The 22,893-nt window shown below is 41.4% G+C and overlaps 2 protein-coding genes across 6 annotated transcripts in view; one reads left to right on the top strand and one right to left on the bottom strand.

Annotated features, from left to right (window-relative positions):
- xpo1b (exportin 1 (CRM1 homolog, yeast) b) overlaps positions 1-7,584 on the top strand; it is a 28,069-nt gene extending 20,485 nt beyond the window's left edge. For 3 of the 5 annotated variants that reach the window (XM_034609694.1, XM_034609697.1, XM_034609696.1), the window contains 7 exons: positions 863-969; positions 1,414-1,608; positions 3,652-3,820; positions 4,180-4,314; positions 4,442-4,601; positions 4,830-4,926; positions 6,080-7,584. In XM_034609694.1, the coding sequence (XP_034465585.1) occupies positions 863-969; positions 1,414-1,608; positions 3,652-3,820; positions 4,180-4,314; positions 4,442-4,601; positions 4,830-4,926; positions 6,080-6,226 (1,010 nt within the window). In that variant the 3' untranslated portion in view covers positions 6,227-7,584. The remainder of the gene's footprint in view (positions 1-862; positions 970-1,413; positions 1,609-3,651; positions 3,821-4,179; positions 4,315-4,441; positions 4,602-4,829; positions 4,927-6,079) is intronic. The other 2 variants (XM_034609693.1, XM_034609695.1) reach the window with 1 other exon arrangement.
- Positions 7,585-9,674: 2,090 nt separating this feature from the next.
- Positions 9,675-22,566, bottom strand: kiaa1841 (KIAA1841 ortholog). Its single transcript, XM_034608315.1, has 21 exons — positions 21,887-22,566; positions 19,779-19,930; positions 19,502-19,673; positions 19,200-19,299; positions 18,723-18,961; positions 18,435-18,493; positions 17,897-18,057; positions 16,556-16,642; positions 16,348-16,458; positions 16,057-16,180; positions 15,667-15,819; positions 14,766-14,908; positions 14,566-14,662; positions 14,423-14,455; positions 14,149-14,248; positions 13,148-13,233; positions 12,194-12,222; positions 11,951-12,024; positions 10,881-10,969; positions 10,527-10,609; positions 9,675-10,429 (listed from the first exon to the last, which is right to left on the bottom strand). The coding sequence occupies exons 2-21, from the start codon at positions 19,926-19,928 to the stop codon at positions 10,393-10,395; spliced, it is 2,127 nt and encodes a 708-aa protein (XP_034464206.1). The 5' UTR covers positions 19,929-19,930; positions 21,887-22,566; the 3' UTR covers positions 9,675-10,392.
- Positions 22,567-22,893: the final 327 nt, after the last annotated feature.

Raw genomic sequence — 22,893 nt, 5'->3', positions numbered from 1 at the left:
TTGCTTTTAACTGGGTAGATATTCTAATACCATAACTGAAATGGTGGTTTAAAGTCTCCATGGCTAATTTATCATCTCAAAGTATATTTTATCCATTACATACTCCTGCATAAACATAATCTTAATGTTTTGCTGGGGAGCAGTTTGACATTTACCAAACTAAATTATACAAATGCAATCGGGAATACAGAGGCTCATAAAACGGCTCCTGCACATCTTTATTTTTTCAACTGCTCAACCTTTTGAGCACAAGCCTAACAATAATAATTCCCCAAATCAATTCAAAATAATTTCTTTAATCCTTCTGATTACTGGCAGAACACTGGTCCACTTAGAAATGTAACCCCTTAGATTTCACAATGGAAATGATACTGATCCAAAAAATACTGTGGCACAAACATGGTAAAAACATGCTTTTTAAATTTTTTGTAAATTTTTTTATATACATTAAAGAGAAATGTAAGGCATTTAGTAGGAAACCACTTTGGAGCCCTAACCACACGTCTGAAACGACTGAGTTTACAGCTGCTGTAGTGATTCTGCGAAATGGTTTGTATAGATACAAGAAGGAGCCCTTGCTTTTAAACAAAGTATAGTTAGTAAAAGGGTGTGTGAAGCTTGAATCAAGTACAGACCAAAATTAAAGTAAGTAAAACATCCCACTTGATGGAAAATGTGTCTACGGTGTTTGTTGGTTTGAGGCTGTTGTTTGTGGGGGGGGGGGGTGTAGTGCACGTTAAACTTTTCTTCTTCATCTTTCTGTTTTCACGCAGTTTCACAAAACTCAGCCAGAATCGTTATACTAAGTCCTGGTTGAATGTTTTTCATACAGTGTGTTAATATGTGTCTCCTTTGTGTGCAGGTGAGATGGTGACAAAACAGCCCTTGATCCGGAGTATGAGGACAGTGAAACGAGAGACTCTGAAACTGATCTCAGGCTGGGTCAGCCGATCAAACGACCCACAGATGGTGAGAAATGTGGAAGGAAAACCTCAGCTTTTTCTAATGTTGGCACTAGGAACAATGGTCCAAATATTTTGGGGTGATGACCTAATTTCACAAAGTAAAAGTATATCTTACTTCTTGAGTAAACAGCAGAGATATATTTTCAACGTTGTGCATCTTCAGGTCATTGTCACTACACACTGTGGCAATCAATGAACCGGCTGACAGTAGAAAAGAAATAGAGCTAATCCTGTTGGTATTTTTAGATCAAGCACAAAACTACATTTTCTTGTGGAGGACTTGGTTGTTTCTGCCCTCAGCTTTGTCTTTATCTGCATAATAATTCATGTTCAGTCTCTGTGTAATACACTGAGAAGCCACAACTAAAACCGCTAACTGGTTTTAATATTGTAGCACATCAGGGTCTAACATCTTGATCCATGTTGATCTCTCCTGTCATTCTTCCAGGTCGGGGAAAACTTTGTTCCACCACTGCTTGACGCCGTCCTCATCGACTACCAGCGAAATGTCCCCGCCGCCCGAGAACCTGAAGTCCTCAGCACCATGGCAACCATTGTGAACAAGCTGGGGGGACACATCACCGGCGAGATCCCCCAGATCTTTGATGCCGTCTTTGAGTGCACCCTAAACATGATCAACAAGGTGAGACTGTTAAGTATTTGCCATTGATTAGCACTAGTTTGAATACAATTTTAGATAGAGATAACAGTAGGTGTTTTCTTAGTCATCAAAAAAACTAAATTTTAGAAAAAGGATGTCGGTTGACACGGACATTACAATACAGGAACTGGGACTTTCATGTTGTAACAGTTACATTGTATGGGTGTGTGTATTTCATATATACTGTATATTAAATATGAGTTTTTAGTGTAATACATTTAGTTCATATTGTAGTATCAAAGTATAGGTCAGTTACTCAGAACACTTAATTTCATGGAGTACTGCAGCTCAGTCGTCCTCGGCTGGAGGGTTTGATTTCATATTCCAACAAGAAGCCAGATGTGATCCCACATGATTGGATGACACTTCAATAATCTCCACATGGAGAAAAAACAGGAAAAATAGGTGAAAAACAATGAAAAACTGTCAGTCATTTAGACTTTTGAACCTTTATCTCTGAAACCAGAAAGCAGACTTCAGACAGTTCCTTCTTGGCTAAACAGGACACAGTCGAGTGTCACATCCCTGAGCGTCTGAGAGGGGGAGTGAGTTGAGTCAGTTTGTGATAGTTACACCATTGGTCGACTGGCTGCATTTTGGGAGTTGTCCCATATGACGTTGTTCTGCCAAAATGAACAGTTTCTGTTAATGGACTCTTTCAGTGACTATTCTTCTCCTCAAAAAAGCACCTTGGGACAAATCTAGTGAATTTTTTGACAAAACGAGAGCCACAGCTCAGAGTGGCGGAGCAGCAGTTTGTTACCCAGATGGAGGCTGCACACTATGTGACAGAGAAAAGCTGATTTTAGACAGGCACTGAACTTTTCTACACATAACTAAAAGGAGCTGCGTGAACCTGTGTGATGTCTGATTGAGCTGATGAGCAAACAGATAAAGGACAGAAACCACCTGACACTCAGTGGAATGCAAATATAATGTGACAATGTCATCAATATGTTAATTACCATATGGCGGTTCCATAACTGTTTTCAAATGATCCTGGGACATTGAACAGACACAGTTAAGCTAAGTACTAGGTTTTAACTTGGTCTCATGTCATGGCTTAATTGATAAATAATCAACAGTTCAGGGATGGGTTACATCAAATTTTAACCGTGTAACAAAGTAGTGATCTGAACCTCCTGAAGGTGTGTGTGTGTGTGTGTGTGTGTGTGTGTGTGTGTGTGTGTGTGTGTGTGTGTGTGTGTGTGTGTGTGTGTGTGTGTGTGTGTGTGTGTGTGTGTGTGTGTGTGTGTGTGTGTGTGTGTGTGTGTGTGTGTGTGTGTTAATCCAACCTTGAAACTATTGTGTGAAAGTAAAAGTACAAATAAATACAAAATAAAATGTACCACAATAACTTTTCTACTTGAGTAAAAGTACTTGCTTTTAATATATTTAAAGGTTCAGTGTGTAGAATTTGGTGACATCTAGTGGTGAAGTTGCATGTTGCAGCTGATTACCCCTCACCCCCACCCTCCCCTTCCAAACATGAAAGAGAAACTGTGGTAGCCTTCAGTTGTCATAAAAACTCAAAAGGAGTTTAGTTTGTCCCGTCTGGACTACGGTGATGCAGCTGCTGCAGGAGGCGTGGTCTAATGTTACCTGCCTGCTCAGATTGGATCAGTGGACCAATCCCCCTCTCATTATTGATTCCTTTGGAATATAGAAAACTTTTTGAACATGTAATGCAATGCTTTGTAAAAATGTAGTTGTGTAGAAATACAGCTATTTGCTGATACATGTAGTGCAGTAAAAGTACCTGAAAATAATCTACTTAAGTAAAGTACAGAGACGTGTGCTCATACAGTAATGAAGTAAATGTACTTTGTTACATCCCACCACTGCTGAAAAGCCACATTAACTCATGGTGCTGATTATTCTGCATGGAATAAAAGATCCACACTCACTGATGCAGCTGTGGTCTCTAAACACCTCTGCAGGCCTAATAACAATGTTTAAACTAGACCTCTTGAACTATATAGAAGGCGAGAACATATTGAAACACGTGTTGTGTGTTTCCACCAGAACTTCGAGGAGTATCCAGAGCACAGGACCCACTTCTTCTACCTGCTCCAAGCTGTCAACTCTCACTGCTTCCCTGCATTCCTCGCCATCCCCCCGGCCCAGTTCAAACTGGTGCTGGACTCCATCATCTGGGCCTTCAAACACACCATGAGGAACGTGGCGGACACCGGTAAGACTGAAAACACACAACCATTTCACTTAAGAGACAACAGCAACAGTATAAATAGTCACCGCTGTAAACACCACCCTAGGTTCTGTGTTTTCTCATGTCATGAGGACAGAGTGTGTCAGACCTGGGATAATCTTCAAACAGTGAAAACTCGGTGGCTCACTTTATCTGTTTAAAAGGCAGAAATGTGACACTGCAGGTGCACGGTGATCCTTTACCTCAGCATTGTTCAGAGGGCTCATATTAAGATCTCAAATCAGGCTCCTGGACCCACACTAATGTACAGGTGTAACGGTCCTGTGGTGAGGAAGAAATGTAAAGAATGCTGACCTAAGGATGCGTTCATGTTTCTCATCCAGGTCTGCAGATTCTCTACACGTTGCTGCAGAACGTAGCCCAGGAGGAAGCAGCCGCTCAGAGTTTCTACCAGACGTACTTCTGTGACATCCTGCAACACATCTTCTCTGTGGTCACGGACACGTCGCACACTGCCGGTGAGTTCACAGCACAGATGAGGGGACACCCGGGGCCCCCAGGACCTGATATTAACACCCTTAGAAAGATAACACAATTGGAAGTCTCTGAAGTAAATGTGTGGGTGCTGTTGTGTGTATCCTGCAGGCCTGACCATGCACGCGTCCATCCTGGCCTACATGTTCAACCTGGTGGAGGAGGGGAAGATCACAACGGGGCTGAACCCTGCCAACCCCACCAACAACCAGGTTTTCATCCAAGAGTACGTGGCCAACCTGCTCAAGACCGCTTTCCCTCATCTACAAGAGTGAGTACACACACACACACACACACACACACACACACACACACACACACACACACACACACACACACACACACACACACACACACACACACACACACACACACACACACACACACACACACACACACACACACACACACATATACACACACACATATACACACATACACACATACATACATACACTGCTGTAGGTAAATCCTCACTGTGTCTGTGTTTGTGTTTCAGTGCTCAGGTGAAGGTGTTTGTGACCGGGCTGTTCAGCTTAAACCAGGACATTCCTGCCTTCAAGGAGCACCTCAGGGACTTCTTAGTCCAGATAAAGGTGAGGTTGTTAGAGTCATGTACAACTTTCAGTTCACACTATTTCAACTAGGTGTCATGATAATGAGTTTGAATAGAAAAACCGTAGTTTTTTTTCCACTTAGGTACAGTATAAATACATCCTTGTATCTGTATCTGTATTCTGTTTGTTTGTTAACGTGAATCTAACTAAGCTCAGTCTACGACTGCTCAGCCTTTGTCTCTTCTCAAAGAGGTTATCGGTGACTACATAGTTTACTGGTTAGCTGCTGTTTCCAGAAATAACATTTTCCTCCATGGCCAGGTTCCCTTCTAAATATATGGGAGGTTTGTGGCTGCTGTGCCAGTTTATTGTTGGAATAAATCTATGTATGACACAGTGATGTGATAAGCCACTGAAGGACATGTAGACTCTTTCTTGTCTGCTGATGGCTCCACTTTTCAGCTGTCCGGATCAAAGAAAGATCATTTTATGTGCCGCTTTATTTGTGTTGATCATTTCAAAATAAAGATATTTTCAGATGGAATCAGGATTGAAGCGAAAACACTTAAAGGCCATTTTCTGCTGGTCACAAACCCACTAACATCTCACCTTTGTCTGCAATTGGAATGAATACAATCATCCACTCCCAGGTCAAATGACTTTGAGGTAGACACGTTTTTTATCGGCTCCTGCTTCAATGAGCAGTGATGAAACATGAAACCCGTGCTAATTTGGCAAGGCGGTGAGGTGAGAGAGCGTTCATGACGTTGAACATGACACACCGATGGAAAAAAAACGAAAGGCAAACTTGTACTGGCAACGGGAAAGGAGTCAATCGCCTTTTAAAGCGAGTTTTCCTGCCTTTAAAAACCTGTGTTTACCTGCTAATTTTGTTGTAAAATAGGTATAATTCTCAACAACTTTATTTATTATGACACAAAATATGAGTTAAACATTTACTTTCTCTACTTTCTGTTTCTCAAAGTAAATAGATTTATGTGATGTCACATTGAGCTTTATATTTCTGACATTTTTCTTAAACTAATCAATTGACCATAAAATGAATCAGCAGATGAATGATCACAAAAGGATCATTAGTCGTTTCCCCAGTCAGGATCATACAGTAGGATGTGTGGATGGATGGAGGTGAAGTTTGACTGAAGCCTTTCTTTCTCCTCCGCTATTCTTCCAGGAGTTTGCGGGCGAGGACACCTCAGACCTGTTTCTGGAGGAGAGGGAGGCGTCGCTGCGTCAGGCTCAGGAGGAGAAACACAAGATCCAGATGTCGGTGCCGGGCATCCTCAACCCTCACGAGATCCCAGAGGAGATGTGTGACTGAGCAGCAGCTCAACCAAACTGTACAGTACTCCAGACAACCAACAAACAAAAACAAACAAATAAACCCTGACCACAGCAAACACAACAAAACCCAAGAGAGGCACTTGAGTGTGGTGGGAGGCCACTCCCCCTCTGCAGAGCGGGGCCGTCCCACTGGATGTTTGTTGACCAAAACGATGCCAATAACGTGTAAATGAAACCGCGTCACCCTGTGGCCCTTTTTACATAATCTGCATTTTTCTATGGGAACCTTTTGTGTGAGCTCTTTCCAGAAGCATCAATCTGAGCTTATGTTTTGTTGCGCTCCGTTCCATCTGACCTGCATGATGAGGTTGTAACGATTAGGACACGTTTACGATCTGTCTTTTTTTTTTTTTTCTCTCGTTCTGTTCCCTTCACCTTCCTCGTTCTTTTTCTCAGCTCTTCCTCCCCCCTCATATATTTGTTTATATATAAATATATTATATATACAGTCTGAGCCGGGTTTTTGTGAGGACACCATATGTGTCACGTCGGCATAGAGGCTTCTAGACCTTTGGCGAGACAGACAGGAAGTGGCTCTTTTGGAGGCACACACGCCGCTTATTTGGTGCCCCACGGCATTGTGGGAGAATGTGAATCTAACAGATTATGAATGAAGGCTGAGAGATGCTGAATCATATTTCAGCATCTGTGGCTCCCGAGTTCTGCTTCACCTTAAAAAAGTGTTTGGCTGCTGCCGGCAGGAGTTCTTTTTTGTTGTTGTTTTTAGGGAAAGCAAAACCGAATATGTGCATATCATCCCAATTGTATAGCATCTTTACTACCATGGGAAATTTTTTTCCTTTTATTCTATTATTTCTTTTTTGTTGTGGGTGTGTGCGTGTGTGCTGTCGCCTAGTCGACATCAGCGTTTTGTTTTCCTCTAAGAGGATTGTTGCTCATTTGTGAGCCTTCATTAATGGGATGTTTTACGGACGTGGCAGAGGTATTTATGGGTTCTTGGTTGGTTGCATCTTTATAACAACTCCTGTTTAACTCAGATGGCTTTCAAGATTTTGAATTGTACTAATTTAGATTGTTTACCATGCAGTAGTGCTTCAAGACACTACCTTTAGAGCAAAATGAAAAATAAAACTGGGTTTACATTTAATTTTGTATTTTTGCATTTTTTTTTCATTTGTACCTGTTTGCGTTCTGTCCAAATAAACAAAAGGCTTTTTGTCCACAGAGCAAATGAAATGCCAACGAGTTTAATTAGGAAAAGAATGTATAAATCCAAATAAGTACCCGATCTCTTATGGCAAATTTCCCTTCTCGAGGTGTTACATTTGTTGTGAGCTTTTTGAACTGATTAAAGTTGAGAATTTTATAACCCTGCCTCTGCTCAGATTTCTTTATTTCACGACAGGGACACATATTTTATCACCATTTGTTTCATCACTTCTTCATAAATGTACTGAGATGTACATTTAAATGCTAACAAAAAAAAGATAAATAATCCTGAATATTTAATCAACTGTCCAAACTAGGCAGAAGCTCAAACTAATGTTCAGGTTACACTTGAGTGTTGCGTGAAATGAAGCTCAGACCCTTCAGTCTGAATACATCTGAAGCAGATGAAGTGATAATGTGTTGGCACAATCCTGGGATGTGGAAAAAAAATACTATTGTGAAAAAAAAGTTTAAATGTCACATTTGATGGACCCATCTGTGTTAATAGTGACTGACTTGTGTGAGCTGCCAGAGTGTTGCATCCTGGGAGTGTTGGTCTGGTTTCTCCTTATGAACAGACACACTTTTCTGCACAACCTCTCCAAAGACTGAGCTCCGATTATTACACTGGGTTTATGAGCTAAAAGAAAAAGAATTTGCCTGTAGCTAAAACTGATTCCAAGGCAAAACTTCACCGGTTCATCTGCACAAGGCATTTTGTAATGTTAGAAGTCTGATATTTGAGTGTATTCTCAACATTTGTACTTAATTTCAATGTCGAAAAATGTTATCCTCAGTAAACAAAGTAAAAAAATCTCTTAATTAGTTCGATTTTAGTATTGACATTTTTACGTTATTCTTAAAATGAAAATAAAACCCTCTTAAGCCTGGCCCTGTATATAAGTAACAAGTATAAGTAAAAGTAATATAATACTGAAGTTGAATCATCAGTATTATGAGAATTGGTTATGAATTGTTTGTGACATAAGACGGCATGTTGCCATCAAAAATAAACTTTCTGGTTTAAACAAGTAAATATGAAATAACATCTATGTACAGTTTGTCTCTGTGTAAATCACAGATGTGGATCTAGACTCACCTGGACAGCTGTGACCTGAACTCCAACACACCTCACACACACTGTCGTCCCTTGGTACACACAGTGTTCCCGCAGCATCCGACTGCTTCCGTTCAGACACGTTTGGCTGCGGCTGGTGAAGTGTAAGGCGAGCCGGCCACTAATCCCTGTTAACTTACTGGTATTACAGTGAAGGTTATGATGATGCTTTTCCAGTGAAAGTTGAAACACTCGTCTGACACCAGTCCAACAACCTGTCGGCTCTGATGCAACCAGAGAGGAAGCTGCTGGACCTGAACAGATATCTGCTGTCAGACTCTAAACTCCACATTAACTCCTGTTATTAGGACGTTGGTTGATTTTTCTTTTGCAAATCTCAAATGTGGGTTTTTTTGTTAGTTTTGTTTCCGGAGGCCTTTTCTTCTTCTGCAGTGGAGGGAGGGGGTTTTGTGGTTATTAGCAGTAAAACCACTTTGTGCATGGGCTGCCTGTGGTCTTGTGTGGACTCAGCATCTCTCTCTCCTGCTGCATTACTGCTGCATATGTCGGCTTTGATGCTGCATATCTAACCATCTCTCTGGGACCATAATTCAGTCCGGCTGTACTGTAACTGGACCCCTCCCTCCCTTCCTGACCCAGATCCAGAGATCCTCAGCCATTCTCGGCATCCGCTGTCGAGGAGAAGAGGGAACAGCTGGGGGAGCCCCCACCTGCCCACCAGAGGAAAAAAAGCCCGCTCTCTCCACACTCTACACCCCGTTATGCCCCGCTCTGTGTGTGCTCTGTGGGCAGGAGCGGTTATTAATACCCCTGTGAGTAAGTTAGACAGGAAGAGCCAGGTTAACACACCCACTGATCGGAGGCTATCAAACAGAGAGGGTGGTTGACCCTCTACCCAGGGGCACATACCAACCCTCTGCACAGGACTTTCACACTTTCTACAAACTGCACTTGTTCTTTTAGTCTCATGCACAAGAATAAAAAAGAGAAACTAAAGCGACACAGTTAGCGAAGAGTAAAATCACCCCGATGAAAAGTGTGTGATATCACCTGGTTGTTAGCCGAAAGCAGAGGGGACAGTTTGTGGTCTAACTGGGGCAAAGTTAACTTTCGAGGTCCCAGTGTCCCCCCGGAGGTGATATACTGCCACCAAGTGGACAACGAGCAGAAAATGAAGGTCAGTGTCATTCATGTTTTATTGGTCCCGGTGTCATACAGAACACTCACATTCCAGAACAGATGCAGGTGACTACACATCTCTCTATAAGAACTGGGAGTTAAAACATTTGTTAGTAATTGTAGCATCAGTCGAATCCAGACGTCTGCGCTTCGCCACATTAGACAATGAGAATTAGTGCAGAGTTAAATGTACTGACTGATGTGCTGTGATGAGCAGAAACAAGCTGAGCTGTCTGTGCTGTCACAGATCTGAGGTCGGATCTTTTCGTATCGTCTTTTACTCTCAAAGCTTCACAGGCTCTAAACAATTCGGATCTAAACAGTTCAACTTCATAAACCAGCTTTTCTCATGTTGAACCTGCACTTCACTGGCTCCAAATGAAAAAGAAATCCTGAAGAAGCACTGAGGTCGTCAACGTGCTTTTCCTAAGAGCTGAGCTAGATCCAGAGTTCTCCTTGTTTTTCCAAGGCTGGTCACAGCTGCACAAATACACAGCGAGCTGAGTGATAGAGGACGCAGTTAACGGTGATCCATACATAGTCACCTGAGATAAGCAGAGAGGGGGGGGGGGGGTCCACAGTTATAAGAGGGGGCCGTGCTGGAGGGGGCTGCCGGTAGGAAGTTACTTTCCTCCTCACAGGAAGATCTCGCCTCTTCCTCGTTTCTTCTGACCTGTCTTTTCATCAGCTCAGAGGCCTTCTTCCCATCACGTCCTTTACGTTGTCCGGATCTGAGCGTAGCGAGTTTTAGATCTAAAGAGGCAGAAGAAGATGTGGTCAGATTATGACAAACAAGATGTACACATGTGGTTGTGTGTGTGTGTGTGTGTGTGTGTGTGTGTGTGTTAACCTAGGTGTCTTCTCTGAACTCTGTCTGGCTTGAGATGTACTCTTAAACTGCCCTTCCAATCTGGAGTAGGTTCCCCCTGCAGGCTGCAATAACACACACACAAACAGGCACACAGTCCAAAAACAATCCAACTTCAGGCAGCTGCAACAACTAGAACAACTGTGCTGACAACAACAACCTCATGCTGTGAATAAATCCTGGTCACATTTCCTGCAGCAGTGTGATTCTACACATGTGATCACTTGCCATACATACCGTATCTATCAGCAGACACACACACACACACACACACACACACACACACACACACACACACACACACACACACACACACACACACACACACACACACACCTCTTTAGTGTCCTTAGATCTGCTCTGCTCCTGGTCTCCAAACCTGGTCTTCGTCAGGTGGCCGATGATCTCCACCATGCGACGCTGGTCTGGTTCATAAAGACGATAAAACAGTGAAGAGAAGAACTAAACAGTTTACATTCATGTCTTATTCATCTCTAAATATTTAGTGAAGACTTTCAGGGAACATAATAAAAGGTACTTAGTGCATTTTGTCGTTATCTACAAAACAGTGTGTTGTGAAGTCACAGTGACCTTAACCTTTGACCTTGACAATATAGTCAAAAATATGATCAAGATAAAAATGTTCATGTCAGTTGACATCGATAATCATCACGATAAATGTCCCATTATTATATTTTTAAGTTAAAAGTTCCTGAGTGAAGCTTGACAAACACTTGATAAACAACAAAACATTTTACAAATCTGAGGTCAATCAATTATATGTTATAACTCCTCACAGTGCTTACACAATGCTTAAGTATTATATCTATATATAATGAACCTGTGTTTTATTGCCACTGATGAAAATTGTATTGTGATAATTATTGATTGAATTTTGAATTATTGAATACGTTTCTATCTCCACAATGATTGTTTCCAAAAGTCTGTTTCTGTCCAGACTAAAACACAACCCTGGAATTTTCTGAATAAAAGTCGGCCAGCAGTTTCTCCAAAGATCACAAGTGATGTGCTCTAAAACTGAAATATTCATGTAAATGTTTGTGCCAGATGTAATGAAATTCCCAACTCACATTCCTGATAAATTCACAAAACATAACGTCACAGTGAACACAGAGACCACAGAGATCAAAGGGAGTGAAGTGAAGGTTTAAGTTTGATGGGACTTCCCACTGTGTTCCTGACATGTTTATGACAAATACGGTTTATTTGGCCACATACATGTTTTGTGAGGTAACAGTGACTTTGACCACAACTGGACAGTTGTAAATGTCATAATAAAATAATCAAGTAGGACTCATTCTGCTAAGAATAGATAATACATACTTGACATGCCTAAAAATATAGAAGTATTAATAACATTGACTTCCTGTGGACGCCTCCTTTACCTTCTTCTCTCTGAGCGTCCTGGTTGTAGCGCATGGAGCGAGAGCTGTCCCACTTACTTTTCTGAACGCTCACTCTGCAAAACACACACCACAGGCACCAGCGTCAGGCCCGGCTCATTCAAACGGCCAACACGAGCACTGAGAAGCAGCACTAACAGCGTCAGGCACGTAATTACTGCAGCAGATACACAAGTGTGTGAGAGGAATGTGTGTGAGGATGATGGTGTTTGCAGATGAACTCACACGAATGGTGTGTTGTCCCTCGTCTGTGACTGAGAGGGAAGAAAAACAGAAGAGTTCAGGATTTCAGACATTAAAGCGTAAACTACTGTTCCAGCTGCTCCGTGTTGTTTGAGCAGGAATAAACAAGAAGAAGTTAAAATGCAGTTCATGGTTGAATTTGTCAACTGTGTCACTTTAGGCAGATGTTTTAGAGCAGTCATGCATAAATATTAGAGACAACTGTGAGTTCAAATTCTTTCAAGATGAATTATTTAGCTTGAATTAACTTCATGTATATTGTACGATGGGCCACTTAAAGGGAAAATAAATAAAGTCACAATATTATAAAAATAAAGTTGTAAATTTGCGTTAGTAAAGTGTTACTATTACAGGAATAAAGTTGTACATTTGCGAGAGGAATATGCAGCATTTTGTTAAGTTATACTTTAGTTTAAGTTTCACAAATAACTAAATACATACATATTATAAGTATCAGGACTTTACTGTGCAAGAAACCAGTGGTCACATGGGCAGGACATGAGATTGGTTCAAGATTTGGGATCCAGAAGGAGTGAAACTCTGTTGAGCACAAATTCTCCTTGCTGCTTATTTCCTTAAAATATTCTTTATTCATAGAATATTATGCCTTTTTCTCATTAAATCAGAACTTCACTCTTGTAATATTACAAATTTTCTTCTCGAAATCTCAGAATATTTGTTTCTTCATAAGGCCCTGATACTCCGTAGTAATATTGTATATCTAACTTCATATCAAATATAAGTGACTATACTGTGAAAACCAAGTTCTATATCAATATTGTTCCATAATTGACACACCCTGTTACAGAACTTTTTCTGTGCAGCTTCCTGACACTGAATTAAAGACCAAAGCAGTGAACACGTCCAGGTTTCCCTCTGCAGGGTTTTACTCCACTGAGGAGTGTGGACTGAATATTAATGAAATCACTGACTCACTTTCTCTGGTTTGTCTTTGCGTTGGAAGTTGGGAGAGGACATTTGTTTCTTCAGAGGTCTGTGGGCCTTCTTTGCCTTCTTAGCAGCTGGAGAGAGAGAAACCAAACATATATCAACAGCATCTGACGCCACCTGCTGGACAAACACAGCAACTGTTATATTTTCCAGTCTTAAAAATGCAAAGACTGGAACAATGAAATGATAAAATGCAGAGTGAGAGTAGAGCAGTGATGAAGTGCTATAAACAGTTTAATCATTTAAACAAGTCAATGGAACCAAAATTCATTGAAACACCAACAAACATGACATTTGTGATGAGGCGAGGGGGATTACTCCCATGTATGACATGACAGTATATTTGTGATAGGAAAAAAAAAAAAAAAAAAATAGTGAGACAAACAATTATCCTTTTTTTTTACCCATTGCTACCCATTTAGATATTTTTGTCAAACTAACACTTTAACTGCTGATGAGGAGAAGTGAAGTCAAAGTTGTGATTTTTAAATTCTTAAATGGTTAAACAGAAAGTTAAATATGAATAATATTAGTTGTAACTATAAGTTATGATTCTAGTCATTCTAGTATAGAGTAAAATACCAAAAGAAAAGCTTGTCTGTATTTCATCTATCATAAAATCAATTAATACTTATTTTGACTGCTGATCAAAATCAATTAAAAAGAGTAGTTGAACTAACCATAAACACACACACATATTATACTATAAGTTGATGTTATTATCAGGGAGAATATATTATCGTAGCATGAAGCTTTGTGAAGAATGAGACGACAAAAACTGATTTGTTTCATTTGTCTAAAGTAAAAGTTTCATCTGGAGTCTTGTCTTCACATCTGCACTAAAGTGTTGAGGGAATACACCAACAAAAATAGTTCCTGTTTGCTTGGACAAATGCTAAGCTAACCACGTCCTATATAAAATTATCTCTTAACTTTAAAATAAAACTTCTGTGTGGCATCAGGATAAAAGTACACTGTTATTTCACCTTGTTTCTTGGACAGCTCCTCTTCATCCCCCACCTCATCTTCAGTGACCTCTGACCCCGTGGTGTACTCCTCGTCCTCTGACAGAAGAGACTGGTGCCTCTGAGAGGTCACACACATTACCACTCAGTTGCTTGATGAATCTGACCGACATTTTGACTGATCTAACAAAAGATCTCAGTAAAAGCCCCATCTACAGTTCCCTTCTAACAAAATGAACAATCCCAGGTTAGAAGCAGACACTGTGTAATGAAGGGAATGAGGGAAAAGTCCTACCAGCTGCAGACTCCAGTTTTTCAAGAGGGAAAACTGGTAAGAAAGAGAAAGTAGCTGAGGTCAGAGGGAGGAAAAGTACCGAGGCAGAGACACAAAGGTGAACAGATGAAAAGCATCAGACGGACAGAGAGAGGGGGACTTACAGTGCTGCCGTCTCCTCTCAGAGGTCCGAGGAGTGTTGGCTCCAAGAGAACATCACAGTCCTGAACCTTCTCTGCACTGGACGGACTCTCCTCAGTACTGACACACACACACACATCATCAGAGGACTGTATTGCCCTCTCACAACAACGCTGCTTTAAAACAATTACACACTGGGAGAAAAAGAAGAATTGTTGCTCACCCATCTACCGGTGGTGTGTTGGACACACACACTGCGTCTCTGTGCAGCAGCAGGTCATTGAGGACTCTGGTCTGAGCTGAGGTCACCTCATCACAGTTCTCTTCATCAGGTAGGTTCACTATGTGGTCTCGCATCTTACAGCCCTGCAAACACAGACACACACATATGATGCAGCATATGATGATTTCCTCCGTTTACAAGAATCCTACACAGCAAAGGCAGCAGCAGGTTGAAGCAGCACTAGAAAACTACCACGTTCATGGTTTATGTCAAAGTAACTGAGTGTCCTCCTCTTTGCCACTCGTACAGACATTTGCAGCTGGAATGTGCAGCAGACTGCAAGTCAAGTTTTCAAATGTAACTGGTCACAGCTTGGACGCTGACTGCAGACGTGAATAAATGAGCAGCAAGAAAACAAAAGTTCAAATGACGGTTATATTAAACACTGACAGGGCAGCCATTACTGAGTCCACCTGTTCTACTAATCATATGATGGAGCCTGCAAAAAGCACGTGGGTTGATTTGTTGGTCAAGCAAATATTCTACTAACAAAGTAGATTTATTTTATGAATAAAAGCCATTCTAAAGGTTTTCATCAAACATTAGTAACTTGGCAACATCTATCTAATAGTTCCAGAAATCTCTCAGTCTGTAGCTCGCATAACTCAACACTGTTCAACTTGATGGCTTCACACTCGGCATGAATGGGTCCAGTGAAGTGCAGTGTCAAAATTTGAACAAACAGGTGAACAGCTCTTAGTGCAGCAGCATCAGGGATCTTCTGCTACACATCACTTTTACAAAATCACAAAGAAACCTGTGACCAGCATCACCACAGGCCAAGCTAACGGCACATTTGGAATGGGCACTGTATTAGTTTCCATTGAATTGTGGTCCATACCTTGGGAATTCCAGTGGGGTCGAAGCGGAGAACCCTCTGGTTGCAGCAGGGATAAATTCCTGCACCATGCAAGCCTTTCTCAGCACCAGGGCCAGGGTACAGCACACTGTCTTGGTGGTACTTGCAGTGGGTCAGCTCTGCACAGACAAACAACTACACACACACACACACACACACACACACACACACACACACACACACACACACACACACACACACACACACACACACACACACACACACAAAATGTACATGATAAATATGTCAGATTCATAGAATAAATCTCAAATTTTCTCCTTGAGCATGTTCTTGATTTATATCAGAGTCACACTCTTAAATTCCTCATTTGATCATTTGAACACACACACACACACACACACACACACTAACCTGTTGGCACCGGGAGCAGGTGAGGTAGTTGATTGTACCCCAGATTCTCCAGTAAACCAGGACCCAGGACTTGAGCTCCTCATATAGTCCACTGATGTAATCATGCACGTCCCAACTCTTCTGTCTGCAAATACACACACACACACACACACACACACACACACACACACACACACACACACACACACACACACACACACACACACACACACACACACACACACACACAATTACATGAATCATGTCCTCATACATGTGAAGCGGAGTCATAATGAACGAGTGCTACTATACCTTGTGTGGGTATAGATGATTTCTCCTTGAGCGTTGATGTTGATTTTCCCTGGAACACAACAAATCTTCCTCTCTGTGTCTTTGGTCAGCATCTTCACACACAAACCACACCTGGGATCCAACACACGTACGACAGACAATAACAGTCAAACGAATTAAGGTAACAGACTGAAGGAAACGTGAGGAAACCAAGAAGCTTCCTGCTCACCTGTAGAGGGTCGAGGCGTTGCCCGGTGAATCTCTGCTCTGATAGCTGGGATCGAAGAGACGCTCAATTTTCTTCTGGAACAACTTGCTTTTAAGGTGAAAGGAAATAAAGAGAAAAAACAATCAAACATTGTTTGCTATTGCACTGTAATGCAGAGGACAAATATAGAACTATATTTAATTCCCACACAGTGCTGTTGTATCACCTACTCGGTGCCATTCAGATGCTGCGAGAAATGGCTGTTCATCACCGTTCAATCAAATACACTCTGAACCGGGAGCAGACGGTAATAAGAATAATTCATCTAACATCAGTGCAGGACAGTTTCCACACACTGTCGACTGATCACATATACACCACTTCAACCATTTTACTGAAACATGTTTTTTCTGTTTATTGTTTTTTTCTTTACGTTTTAATACCACAAACAAAAACTGCTTCAAAATAGCAAAGTTTCAAGAGTGAGTCACTTCTAATTCCATGATTAAAGCTACAGGAATAAATATTCATACATATAATTTGTAATTTTTTTTATATTATATTTCTGTACAGAGTGAGTTCTATCATCAGTGTGACATTGAGTATCTTCACACCGTTGTATTGGTACTTTTACTGCAGTAAAAACTGTGAATACATTTTTCCACAACAGATTCTCCTGACAGATGGCTGTATACATACATATATATATACAGTATATATACATATATTTACCTCTGGAGGTTATTTTTTCACCCCTGTCTGTGCGTTTGTTTGTTTATTTGTTTATCAGCAGGACTACGATAAAAACTACTTAACGAATTTCCACGAAACTTAGTGGGAGCATTGGTCATGGTTCAAGAAAGAACCCTTTCAATGTTGGCAAAGATCTGGATCAGGGGGCAGTCCAGGATTTCTATTTTTCACTTTCTTTAACATTGCAAGATAGAAAGTGTCTTTTAACATTTTAACAAATGTCCCAGAGAATAATCTTGTTAAAATAAATTCAAGCATAATTAGGGGACCGATATCTATGATGGTGTGCAATGTGGTGCAGCTTGATTGAATTTATCGGGACTATTGGCCCTTGGCAAAGCTACGTGCTCTACAGAGTGCCATTCTTGTTCCAATACTAATTCCCCAGTATCCAATTTTCTGCATAACATGACTAAGTGGTGATTGTTTTTTGAAACAACAGAATCAACTCAGGAAGGATAGTTGTGATATTATGCTTTTTTCCAAACTCTTATCATGTCACTTACCTGTGAACATATGAGTCATTTCTCTGTTTGTTTTCCTCACGGAGCTCAGCCACACACTCTCTCCACACACTGACTGAACACTGTGTTGGTTGTTTACACTCACCTCTTGAACTTGTCCTTTTTGTCCCTGATGTCGTCCGCCTCGTTGTGGCTGAAGAACTCGGCGATGCGTGTGGCCAGGTTGCTGTTGATGCAGTTCATGTTGCAGGGTGTAGCCACGATGGCGCTCATGTATTTGTAGCAGTACTGGATACATTCGTCCACCTAAGCAATAAAAAAGGTAAACCGCTTTTACAAGAGCCTTCGACTTGGACTGTAACATTCATATGATCCCACCTTCACAAACACATTAAACAACACTGCTACAGTTTTAGCTCCTCTACTAGAACTTAAACTCCTGGAGGCAAAAGAAAATCTACACTAACACTAACATCCATGCAACATCAACTATCTATGGGTCTCTTGTTTTTCCTGTTTCAGGAGAAGTTATAAGATGCAAAACATCCAATTATTTGTATTATAAATATAAATGTAAATATGAAAAAGAGAAATTTTACAAGAACAATTCTGTGCAGTGCATCTGAAAAACAAGGGGCCCGAAGGACAACGACACAGTTGGCGTCAAGCGTCACAACACTTACTAACGTATCCATCTTCAAGAACTCGGAGGAGATCAGGATTGAGATCACATTGCTGGGCTCTGTAATGGACAAACACCACATGACCAACCAAGCAAACCCCACAACCGACAAACAACACAGAACACACAGCCAGTGGCCCAGCAAACACACACACCACATGACCAACCAAGAAATCAAGCACCATCCACTGATTCACACCAACAGGTGCTGAGAGTGACAGCTCAGGCGTTGCCATGAGGAATAACGTTGTGTCTGATGTGGTTTTACAGTTTTTCTGGGGAAGTTTACCGAGCCGGGGTTTGTCCCTGTTCCCCTCTCCTGCGGAGTTCCTCCTGACGTAGTTCATGAGCCAGTCGAAGATCTGCACGTCACAGTGCACTGAGATGTCCACCTCCTCCCATCTCTGGGCGTCCACAGACAAGTACTCAGCGAAGTAACGCATCTCTTTAACGAGAAGATCTCTGGGACACGTGAAGTCCTGCTTCAGGTTCTTAGTCTCATCACACACGTGGATGACCATATTGGGACTGTGGGAAGAAAAGTTTGCATCTATTTTTTGCAATACAGTCAGTCATTAAAACATTATACTAAATAAAACTATGTAAACTTGCAAACTTTTTAAATCCTATTTTCAAGTGGACAGGGGGTGAGTTTCACTTTAAGCAGATCTGTATGTTTGAGCGATCCACACTTTTATCTAGGTTAGCTGGCTTCACTGCTCTGGAGAGCAGCACCTTGTAAGGACTAGGAGTTACTACCACTTACTCTCTTGGCTTCTGAGGTCGGTCGTCCTCATCTACTGACACTCGTTTCTCTTTCTTCTCCACACCCCCCCCATTCCTTCCTGAGAGTGTCGATTTAGAGCCTGGACGTCAAAAAAGAGAAAACCATCAATAACACAGCTACTGACATACATTTTAACCAAGTGAATTATATTCAATAAACTTAAATTATTCCTAAGATGACACTAAACTGTAAGAGCAGAAAAGAAAATAAGTGTCAAGAACAGAAACTAAAGAATGTTTTTTTTTTTTTTATCTGTATTGCTCAGGCTGTCACTGACCAACCTGTAACTTTGCTGCTGCTCTGGCTGTCTCCTGAGTCGACCGTCTCCCCAGTGTCCAGCAGGATAGACAGGCCATTTGAAGGGGAGGTGCCTCCCTCTGTCAGAGTATTACATTGGTTGTCGACATGAGGAAACCCCCCTGTGTTCTTCAGCTCCTCAAATCGACGGGCACACTGCAAGATCACAGCAATGTCAACATTTGTGTTACTAACCTTGTGTTACTAAGTCATGGGATAATTGGTGAATGGATGGAAACAGTCACCCGACGTTGACGTTACCTCCTTGGGAGTGAATCCTGGGACCAGCTTGGCGACGTTGTCCCAGTTTATGGGCTGGGGTACTCCCCACATAGAGCCCAGCACCATGTCCAAAACCAGGACGTTGTTGTCATAGGGGAAGTTGTTGTTGTCCGAGCAGTAGCGGCTCATCTCTACAGAGACAGAGATAAGAAACAAGTGGTCGTGAGTCTACAATGAACAACCCTCACATCCAAATCAGCCTGGAAATGATTGGTTGGCTGATCTGAATGATCTATCTTGTTAATTGTTTCATTCATTTCAAGCAAGACTGATGCACAGTCTGAATATCTTTTGGTCTGTGGACTGTTTGAAAACAAAGGGGTTAGAAAGTCATGATGAACCTTTTGTCTCCATTTTCTGAATTTCTTTTTAGCTCAGACGAGAAATTGTTGGATTGAGAAAATAATCACCATATAATCGATACTTAAAATAAAGGGTGAGATGCAATTCTTATCCAAATTATTCATGATTGTATTTTCGTACAGGACCACCCCTACCTCAAGTGAGGTGTGGTAGCCAGTGGCAGCCATAATATTTAATTATTCTTACGGCACTATTCACAGGGTGTTGCATCGATACTGATTCATGCAACACGACTTTGAATGCAGACAGTGGAGGGGACTCACTTTTACTTTCACTTCAGCCAGCTTCCATAAAGTTAAATATCCATACGACTTTGACCTTCAAATGGTAAATTAACACAACGTATTTAAATATTACAAAAACAAACTCAGATTAATCTAAACTACATAAATTACAGCTCGTCTACAATGCAGAAGCCATACTTCTCACCAAATCTACTGAAAGAGAGCATATCCCTCCGACTTTAGCTTCTCTTTACTGGCTTCTAGTCAATTAAAAGATTTAATTGTTGAATTTTAAGGCGATCAGGCCTGTTCTGTCAGGGCTCCCTCTCTTTGGAACAATCACCTTGAGGAGATCTGTCTGGTAAACTCTTTAACTCTTTTGAATCTCTCTTAAAGACACATTTTGTCATTTCTCCTGGCTCTGATCTGACTATTTTCATCATTTTATCTAGCTTTTACCATTTTCTCGTTTGGGAAACTTTCTATTTTTGTATTTGTGACATAATGGTGTGTGATCTTCTAATAGCTTTTTTATCGTTTCCTGTTGTGTTGCCCTCAATTGTTTATTTTGAACTTGTAAAGCAGCTTGTTACTGTTTTGTGTTGGAGATTTCTGAGGAATAAGGAGCAAAGTCCACACAGGTCTTTCTGGGATTTAATGCGGCACCTGCAGATGAACTCACAACACATCACGTGCATGAGATGTGAAAACAAAACAATATTTTGGTGGTGACAAGCAATTCAGGACATCTTGCCTTGTCCTTGGATGTGCAGTGAAGTGCTGGCTCTTACACAAGTGTGTCATGCAGAAGATAGTAAAGAATCCTGTGCCGGATGAAAAGACCATTTACTGTTTCACATAAGGAATAATAAATAATTAAATAAAATCAGGCTTAGGACTTAGAATTTCTTATACTGCGGCAGAGAGGGTAGAGCGGTCGTCCTCTAACCAGCAGGTATATGGTTCGATCCCAGTCTTTCCCATCTGCATCCTGAAGTGTCCTGGGGCAAGACACTGAACCCTGAATTGCCCCTCATAGAAAAAGTGCTGCCCATAGATGCACAGTATGAATGAATGGGTGAAGGACAATAACCTGCAGTGTAAACAATTTTCATCAAGACAAGAGAAGCAATATATAAATACAGAGAAATAATCTCTCCACTGTATATTCACTGGTTTTGTCTATTCACTGGTTCTGTCTGGTGACCCACTGCTGAGTAACGCATCACTAGAAGTCAAAGTACTGATAATTGTCAGTGCCATGACATCCTGATGGCTCAGTGCTGTCAGACTGGACATCAGATGAGTCACATCATTTATAACATCTGCACATTTGCGGGTGCACGTGTATCACGCACATCCAGCGGTGGTGAAGGGGCAGGCCGAGCCCCTCTTGTCCTCCTGCTCCATCAACATCTGCTGCTGGCGGGTCACATAACAACCAGCTGCTTCTCTCCACACCCCTCACTCAGACACACGGAGGACATGTTGTTCACTCACTTGTCGTCACAGTCCGTCCTCCCCCGTCGTGTGGTTCTCGGTCCTAGGCTTCAGCGGCTGTCATGTCGGTGTGTGAGGATGATGCTGCGGTCCTCTCCTCCTCTACCGGCTCTCTGCCTCCATTGCTAGCTAACTTTGCGGGACAGCATCTGCTGCCTTCGAGGACTCCTCGTAAAACTCCCGATCTCCAGCCCACAGCGTGCGTCACGACTGTTGCTGTTAAAGTTGCTCAGTTGTTTCTGTGCTGCTGTTTCATCCAAATAATAACTATGTAATAATAACCGCCATAAACTATGTAATCCCTAATGTCTGAGGAGAGAATTTTTGCAAGAATAAAATAGTTATACGGTAAGATATTTAAGAAACAGTGGAAATAGACTGAAGTCTCTTATCAATATTTAATGAACATATTCAAAATTCAGCCTCAAATAGACTAACGCAGCTGTACAAATCCCGACAGTCCTTGAAGGCAGCATTAGCTCCAGCTATCATCTAAGCTAAAGTAGGAAGTGTCACACATTTTAAACTCGGTAGAAAAAGACGCGTGTGGTCCACAGCTGTTCTGTGAACATACAAACTTAGTGAACGAGTCCTGGAATAGAAACGAATAAACTCTTGAATAAATGCGCAGTCGGATCTGCAGCGGTGACTCGTCCCTGTTGTCGCACTGCAGCAGGTTCAGGCGTCCTGTTGCTTAGAGACAGAGGTCGTAAACCTGCTGTTTGTGCAGGAGATCCTCCTTAAGACCTTTAAAAGTGTCACATGAGAACAAAATATCATCGTTTCATATGAATTAAACTACTACTACTACTTATAGTAATATTAATACCTCTATTTCTAACAACAATAATGATAAGGACAATAATAATAATTCTGCACTGAATCCTCCTTAGAACTTTGAAAGTGTGACATTTAGATCTGCATCAAGTTGCACATTCTCCTAAATATCAGTCCCCTAACCGTGAATGTTTTTTCATCAAGAGCCATTCATTTTTCTCTGAGAAATC

This window comes from Hippoglossus hippoglossus, chromosome 15, assembly GCF_009819705.1.
Source record: "Hippoglossus hippoglossus isolate fHipHip1 chromosome 15, fHipHip1.pri, whole genome shotgun sequence".
Taxonomy (NCBI): Eukaryota; Metazoa; Chordata; class Actinopteri; order Pleuronectiformes; family Pleuronectidae; genus Hippoglossus; species Hippoglossus hippoglossus.
The sequence above is the reverse complement of the archived record's forward strand: the minus strand, read 5'-3'. Positions and strand labels throughout refer to the sequence as shown.